Raw genomic sequence first — 8626 nt, 5'->3', positions numbered from 1 at the left:
CTGAAACTACAAATCCCAGAATACTACAGCATTGATCTATGGCAGTTAAAGTGGTTTCACACTACATTAATTCTGCTCTGTGGATGCAGCCAATGGCATCTGATGTGCACCATAAACCTTTAGTTGGGACAAAAACATGTTCAAACTGAGTCTGACACCTCACCTGTGTAAAGCTTGATAGTACCATTTGCTTCCATCTGTTGCATATGATGGTTCCCCTTAAAAATAAAACAAAATGAGATTTCCAAAAACTAAGGTGGAATATTAACTTTATTCATATTTATATGAAAAAGTATCAGTGCTAGCAGTTCTACAAAGGATGAGAAACTGAGTCAGTTCAAAGTGATTTATTTGATTTCCCACATAATCACAGTTATAGTTTTACAACGATAAGGTCTGATACTACTTACAAACAATGCATATTAAAATGAAAGCACTCCTTCCTTCCCAACAGTTACAAAATGGGGTTTGAATCTCCCATAACAGAAGCTTCTCATGAGCATGATGTTTCTTGAAGTCTTTTAACAGTCTGCATTCAAGACCTAATTCTAACAGTTTAATACAACTCAAAGCTGGGATTAAAGTTCCTAGCAGGAGACAGGTACTGTATGCAACCTGAAAGTGACTGCAGACTTATATTAATTCTAATTTACACACTATATACAATTTAGAGATTTTGCTTTCTCCCCTACTTGGTCCTGTTTCTACTACCTCTTTCCCTCCCTCAAAATTTTATCTGATTATTGGTCATTTTTTCCCTTTTAACTATATACACAGTTACGCTTTTTGCAGGCAAGGTGTGTGATGATATTTAACAATGGAAACAGCAAAATGCATGCTTAATTGCAGGAAATGCACAGCTTTATATGGAACAGCAAGTCAACATGTAGAGAGTCATTGTTTAAATAACTGCTGACTGTTTTTCAGCTCATTTTAAAATCAAGAAACAAGAGGCTTCTGCTGCATGCAGTGCTTGATGGAAAAATCTTTCTACAATGTTATGCTTGAAGACTTCTTTTTAGCAATACAAGACATGTACATTATATTAGGATTACTTTGTTGTTGTTTTTTACATTGTTGTACATTTCATTTTTAACTTAAAAGGATTAAAACAAATACATATTTGACTGTTGTCCCAGAAAAGATATTTTGGCAAGGTTAGTTGGATTTTCTTCAGATTGTTGCTTTTACTGAGCCAAATTATGGACAGGAAGGAAACCACCTGGATTAATAATACTCAGGACTGATTTTAACTAATAAGAAAAGATTAACGAAAGCTTTCTAATAACTACCCTTTCCTTTCTGAGTACAATATAAACTTTATACTGAGGCTAATTGTGATCACTGTCTTTTACCTAAATGAGAAGAAACAGATTTTGGGACTAAAAGGTATTCTGGCAACTTAAATTGCTCCTAGAAAAGTAATGGCATTTGGGACAGAATAATCCTGAGGGAACAGCAGAAGACAGCAGAAATAGGAAGGGGAAACCCTGGCTCTCCACAGCAGCCTCTCACGACTCCCAAATAATACCAAAGTCAGTTTGCAGGTGATATGAAGAGTTTCCATGTGGAGGGAAGGGGAAGGAAATTCCATTGTGTGCCTGTGACAAGTTGGTTTTAGGCTCAGAAATCAAATATATGTAACAGAACATACTTACAGAAAATAATTATAATAAAAAATGAAAGAACTTTCTCAGATTATGCAGTCTTACATGTGCTTTAATAGTTGCATACTTATGATTCCAGTACATTCTCTATATTTATATCTTCCATTTACAGATGTATATAAATGGAACACAAACTGTGTCATCCTAAACGCTTAAGAAGCCATAAGCTTAATTTTTTTCATGAGATTACCTGGGGCCATAAATTAAACAGAATAAAAGGATGGGTAACAGATTTTGAAAACATGTTTAGGTGTGGCAGAGATTCATGCATCAAATTTCAAAAATGTGACTATTAATGCCTGTGCTTTGAGCTTGATTCATGCAAAATATACAACTAACAAGTTAAAAGAAATGCTCACCACCAATCATATCTTTTTTGGGACAACTTATAAATTACAGTTAGACTCTACTATTGGTACAAAGGTCTGAAGAAAAGCCTACATATTTAAATATGTTATCACTTTACTTCAACTAATATCAACAGTAACACTGATATATTTTGCAAATATACAATATGTAAAGTGTAGCTTCAACACTATTAACATTAGATGACATGCAGACAGTTCTATTATCCCTTAAAAGAACAAAGCAATTTAAATTGTGAGGAACAGAGCCTCAGGGGGCTAAGATGAACCCCCTGCACAATTTAGGACAGCCTGGTTGACCATTTAATTTACTTTTATTACTTCCATTTCATATGAAGTTAATGGATAGAAATAAAAATAAAACAAGGTATTGCACACATTGGAAGCAACAAACAAATTTAAACAGGCTAAGCTCTAGGTGGACTGAGTTTCTGCTAAGTGAGAGTTAACATAAATACACACTTTTCAGTTTTGCTGGTAGTTATGGTATAATCCACAGTATGGAGAGGGAGAGAGAAAGAAAAGCCAAACTGAAGACATTAATAATAACCAGTATATTAAAGTGATCTTCACACATCACTTCTACATTCAGAAGCAACAGTCTGTTTTGTTTTGTTTTGTGTTACCCATCTCTCACTGGAACTTTTTTCCTCCTCTTCTTTTAAACTACATTCACAATTCTGCTGGTGCAGTTCTGCAGGTCCTTTTTTTCTGCCAGTTAGATGTACAGTCCTTGTGACTGAGGTGGCTCAAAATGCTGAAACTACAAAGTATGCTCCATGTATGATATTTATTTTTTTTAAAAAAAAATAGGTTTTAGGGATACAAAAAGAATCTCATATGGTTTTGCAAATGACTCATTACAACACATAAGCAACAACAGCACAGTGGGATTTTACGAAATGTCTTGCGACTAACTGGACTATGACAGTTTGAGCATAGACTCAGCCTGCTGAGTGCTGGGTAAAACTAACGAATGTGATGACAAAAATGGTGAGAAAATCCTGTTACCAGCACATGGCTACATGGAATTACCGTTATAAAAATCTACACTTAATATTAAAATAAGCCTTCAAGTTTCAGATTGCTTTCATATGGAAAAAAGTCTGAACTGCAGTCTATTTTAATTGTGATAATCTGAGGAATTTATGGCAAAGAGGCAATGTGGTTGAAAGGGATGGATGTTTCCTATTTTAAGGTCTGAGATGAATGTTTATGCTGCGTATGCAAGTACCTTCCATATTAATCTTCATGTGTGTTTATTAAAACATATATGAATAGAAAAGAAATGTTGATTGTGTAAGTTCACAGTTATCACAGCCTTTAAAGTGTCTAAGAATTTGAGTAACTAAAAAGTAGAGACAACCTATAATAAAGGCTGTCTCATGTTGCTACTGTATAGTTACTGCATCTTAACGAGTTGCTTACCTGAAATAAGAGAGCAGTTGTAATACTGATTAGGTATATTATCATGTTAATAAAATAAGAATTTGTACAAAGCCTTAATTAACTACAACAGCTAAATGCTATGTTACTTGGCACATTTTGCAATGATTGCTTAGAGATTTTTCCCCACTCCAGAGAACTTCTAATGAGAATACTGAAAGGCCTAGAATTTGTTCTAGTTTTTGGTCTATACTTTCATATGCTGTTTATCTATTATACTGCCCTTCTATCAGTAAGTGGAATTCCTGGTAAAGTATATATTGCTAGCTTTGTGGACTGCAAAAGTTTTACTCTAAGCATAAATGTTAACTATACAGTGTGTGTGTGTGTGTGTATGTGTGTATATATATATATATTTATTTATATATTTATATATTTATATTATATAAAGTTTACTTACGTACTTTCATCAACCATATGAGGTCTACTTTTTTTGCCCATTGACAATTAAGGAGCAAGAATGCAACACCTGGTTCTATTTCCTATTTTTTCCCCTTTTATTCTGAGCAGATTATATTTTCATTATGCATTAAAAATTGTCATAGGGATGTAAAAAGGTAGCTTAACATTTTCAGCAAGCAGCATATTTTCAAGGCTACTGGGGGGAAAAAGTAGGGAGAAGGTCACCACTGAGTTCAACTGTAAGACCAGGCTAATACGAACAGTTCTATTGAATCCTTAAGGCAAAGGAGTCAATTAAGTTGTTTCTGGCTTGGATTAAAAAATATATATATATCCACTTTTACAGGCTGCTTTCCATTTCCTGTAAGAGCCTTTACATCTATGTCTAGAGCTACAATTACAGTCAGAGTGGTTTGGTTTTAGACTATTGTGCTGATGCCGCTATGCTTGGACTTAGTACTAGCTGAAGTAGATGGGGGCACTGATTGTCCATGGTGATGTGAAATGTGAGAAGAGTGTGCTGGGTGAGGAGGGGGCAATGGAGGATGAGGAGCATGGGAATGCTGTGAGTGGGAATGTGGGATGTAAGAATGTGGGGCATGAGCTATATGCTGCGAATGTGTCATGTGGTGGTACTGATGGGAGTGCTGGATATGCTGGGGAGGGTGATAATGGTGGTGGTGATGATAAGGGGGTGGGTTTTGCATGTGGCAGTACTGGGAATGGTGAGTGTGCACCTGCGCCTGGGTCTGCCCCTCAGTTGACACTGAATGATGCATGGCGGAAGGGTGCTGAGAGTGTTGCTGATGTGACATTATGGGAGGGTGCTGAGGCTGTTGTGATGGGCCAGATGCTAGATGTCCTTGGGAAGGCTTTCCTCTTTTACTACCAAATAAGGACCCTAGTAGTGAGGAAGAGTTAGGCATAGTCTGGTGAGGGCGAGATGGACACTCTCGGGTTGATGTAGCTCTTCGGCGCATATGAGGACTGCTAATGATGGACCCCTAAAAAGAAATTAATAGAAAATAAAAATTAAAAAAAATCTTAAAATATGTGAAAAAGAAAAAAGTTCACAGTGACCATCATGTTTTTCTTAGAAGTTCATATGGATAAACTGCTGTTTGAACTACAGAAGAAACTTTCTTTTTTTCCCTTTCTCTCTGCCAATTTATTTCTTCAAAATAAGTGGGGAGCTGCCAAATATGACCCAATTATATAGATCAGTGATATTTTTAAAAAAGAAAATAAAATTTTAAGCAACAAAAAGTAATCCCTAACCACTGATACACTGTAAAACCTTTGATATTGTTTTAAGCTATTTTTAAAATTAAAAAAAATAGTTATGTGGTGTGTCTCCCCCCTCAAGGATCAATGTACATAGTAGTTACGCTGAATAAAAGTGAAGTCATTGGCATGGTTTTCATGCTGACTCTCCCCCTCAAGATTAAAATTAAAAATAGTCTTTTTTTGTTTTTATTTTGAATTGTAGGAAATAAATGGTCAGATAGTATCTCTCTTCAATTTCCCTTTCACCTATCTTCACCTATTTAGTCTTCAGCTACTGTAGATCCTTTTATTTTCTAAACAGACAACTTAAAGGGACATAAGCAATGGTGAGGCATTGGGTACTATATGTAGACTGTAGTCTACCTAATTCAAACACACACAGGTATACACACACACACACACAAATCTGCAGGCTGAATTCAAAGACATGAACAGTATATAAATGGTTTGAAGATGAATGAAATCTCATGAAATCCACATTGAATTCATCCGTCTTATTTGTTTTCTCCTCCCATGCCCTACCTATGCAATTCCATGGTGTCATGACTGCATACATTTCACAATTTAACTATAAAATAAGCAATGTGAATGGCTGAGCATGAAGTCAATAGTTAGGTTAAAACTCAAACAGCACCAACAGTGCACTGTATATCACTGGACCTTTAAGCAGGGACCAGGCTGAAATGTTGGCAAGAGGCACATCATATTCATTTAACCATGCTTGCAGGAACAGAAGGGGACAAGGTTAGCTGAAATTAAAATAAGAAAAAAAATGTGCTTGATCTAAAGCAAGCCAGAAATAGTAGTAGTGTTGCTGTTGTTTTTAAAATGCTAAAAATACAAAGTGAATAGCCTTGGCATGCATTTTATCTGAGGCAGGCAGGTTGTATGTTAGAAGAAAAAAGAGCAAAAATGTATATAAAAGAAAGGTTTGAAATGCACATCACATCCAGCTAGACATCAGTAACTTCCTACTTACTTCCATATTGCTGTCTAGCGATCCTGCACTGCTGCGACGCCCACGCTTGCCTGCCCAGGACATGCAATACCATAGATTAGAGACTGAGACAAGACCTGGGTGATCAAGAGCCACCTTACTGGATGCACTGTAGGATCCTCTCTCTGGGGAGGGTCTGGAGATTAACTTGTTGGGACAGTAAAGGAACCATGGTGGTAGCAGTACATGCTTAAAGTGCAATCCTGTGGATGTTTACTCAGAAGGAACTGTCACTGTGTTCAGTGGTCCCTTGCTCACAAGTAGGCATGCTTGGGGTGTAAGGATGTCATTCACATCCCACTGAACAAAAGGGAGGAAATTCCCATTCAGTTTAATAAAACTGGATCCAGACTTTGCCATACTGAGATCAGTTTCGCTGAAATGTATGAGAACTTCAGATAGTGACAACTAGGTCCCACTTATTCCAATGAATCTTCTCTAAGTATGACTTCATCTGGATTCAACACATGGTTCAGAACAGAACCATTATTTACAACTACTAATCTGATTACACATATTAATGTGTACCTATAACTGTAATATACATATAGCATCTAGCAGGTTTTTTATATTATATATATACACATATAAAATGACTATGTAATATTTATAAAATAATGACCTTTATATAATAATGGCCTTTTCCAAGTTTTTTTTTTAAACAACACACTACAATTATGTATTTTCTCCAAACTGTTTTAAAATATTTTAGGCACGAGGTTTTGGTAAGCTGGGTGGGCATTACATCTTTATTTCCAAGTTTTGCTACTGTGAAATTATAATTATGTGAGGTACAATAGTGGATTTCATATAACCTTCTTTCATGACACAGTAAACTTAATTTTATATATAAAATATATGTCATAGTTATGGCTAGATTTTGTTTGTTACCTGTGCAGTGCTTACACATTTAAATATATAACTAACTGCCAGGTTATTGCATTGGGTCCAGTTTTCATAAAGATGGGTGGCCATATCAAATGCCAAATCTTCTGTGTAATGAAATGACAACATGGGTGGTTAAATCAAAAGGAAGTACAGTACTTTGGTTTGGAATGCTGAATCCTTAGACGCATGTTCTAAGCACTTTTACTGGTGTACTAGCAAATACGTTTTGATATGTGATTTATGTTTTGAAAAATCAGAAAGATTTTTGTCTTCCAAATGACTAAGATGCTTCAGAGTAGACAAAATAAAAGAAGGTTGCTCATGAAGGTTTACAAGAGTTTCACGATCATATTTATTTCTTAATGGAGTCTTTAGCTGTATCTAAATAAGAGACTAACACAAAAAAACACTAGTGCTGTCCCACTAGTTGCTGTGCAAGTGAAACATCTAGCACAAGCAACACAGACTGTGATGAAGTCATAATGAATTGGGAAAGTACTTGTGCAAGCGTAGTCAAAATATTTGATCTGACAAATGCACAACAAAAAAAGGGTTCTACTAGTGGTAGAAGCTTTGTGCTAGCAGAATTATACCACTGGATACAATCCATCAAACTTTGTGGATGCTGAAGTTATACAGTGTTTCGTATTTACCTCCTGATAATATCCTAACAATACAGCTAGCTCCTTAAACAATGCAGCTCTTTATCAGCATCTTGTTCCTATAATACATTCCCTACTATTTTGTAGAGGAATTTATATTTAACAAACCATTAAGGCTGTATCCGCACTGCAGAAATAATCCAATTTGACACCGTCTTAATTGCCATCACTCAATGCTATGGAATTTTATGATTTGTAGTTTTCTCAGATATTTCTCTGTCAGAGAGCTAAGATGCCACAGCAAGCTACAAATCCCAGGATTCCATAGTACTGACCCATGGCAGTTAGAGTGGTGTCAACCCAGATTATTTATTCAGTTTGGTGCGTTAAAAGTTTTGTGGGACTTAGGTTTTCTGGGAGCAGCAGTTCTTCTACATCATACTTAAAAGCTGCCAATAAAAACAACCCTACATCACTAGATATGCTTTCATGCAACAAGAACGTAATTACTGTATATTTCCTAGCTCTCTTATTTAAAATCTCTAGGTGAGAAACACATATAATATGTTGTAGCCTCTACCAAAAACAAACAAACAAAACAAAAGACTAACTAGAGTCAGCATGGTGCATTAGTTTAAACACTGGACCAGGACTGTGGAAGATCAAGGTTCAAGTTACTGCTCAGTCATGAAATTCCACAGTGTGACCTGGGGCAAGTTACACTGTCTCAACCTTTGAAAAAGTCAATGACAAAGCTCCTCTGAAGAAATCTTGCCAAGAAAACCCACAACAGGTTCACCTTGGGATCACTATAATGATTTGAAGGGACACAACAACAATAAAACAATATATTAAGCTGGTGTCATACCCTAAAATAGCTAGGTGACATTGCCAAATGCTCCTGAATTGTTCAAATAAATTTGGGAAAATTACTGTGAAGTATATAAATTGAGATTTGGGTGTAGCACAGGT

The 8626-nt window shown here is 35.9% G+C and overlaps 1 protein-coding gene across 14 annotated transcripts in view; it reads right to left on the bottom strand.

Moving 5' to 3' along the window:
• Positions 1-332: 332 nt before the first annotated feature.
• IQSEC1 (IQ motif and Sec7 domain ArfGEF 1) overlaps positions 333-8626 on the bottom strand; it is a 463906-nt gene continuing 455612 nt past the window's right edge. For 11 of the 14 annotated variants that reach the window (XM_042449774.1, XM_042449775.1, XM_042449776.1 and 8 more), the window contains 2 exons: positions 6147-6196; positions 333-4884 (listed from right to left, as the gene is read on the bottom strand). In XM_042449774.1, the coding sequence (XP_042305708.1) occupies positions 4300-4884; positions 6147-6196 (635 nt within the window). In that variant the 3' untranslated portion in view covers positions 333-4299. The remainder of the gene's footprint in view (positions 4885-6146; positions 6197-8626) is intronic. The other 3 variants (XM_042449785.1, XM_042449787.1, XM_042449786.1) reach the window with 3 other exon arrangements.

The sequence above is a fragment of the Sceloporus undulatus genome, chromosome 2 (assembly GCF_019175285.1).
Source record: "Sceloporus undulatus isolate JIND9_A2432 ecotype Alabama chromosome 2, SceUnd_v1.1, whole genome shotgun sequence".
Classification (NCBI taxonomy): Eukaryota; Metazoa; Chordata; class Lepidosauria; order Squamata; family Phrynosomatidae; genus Sceloporus; species Sceloporus undulatus.
Note: the sequence above shows the minus strand (reverse complement) of the source record. Positions and strands in the feature narration are given on the sequence as shown.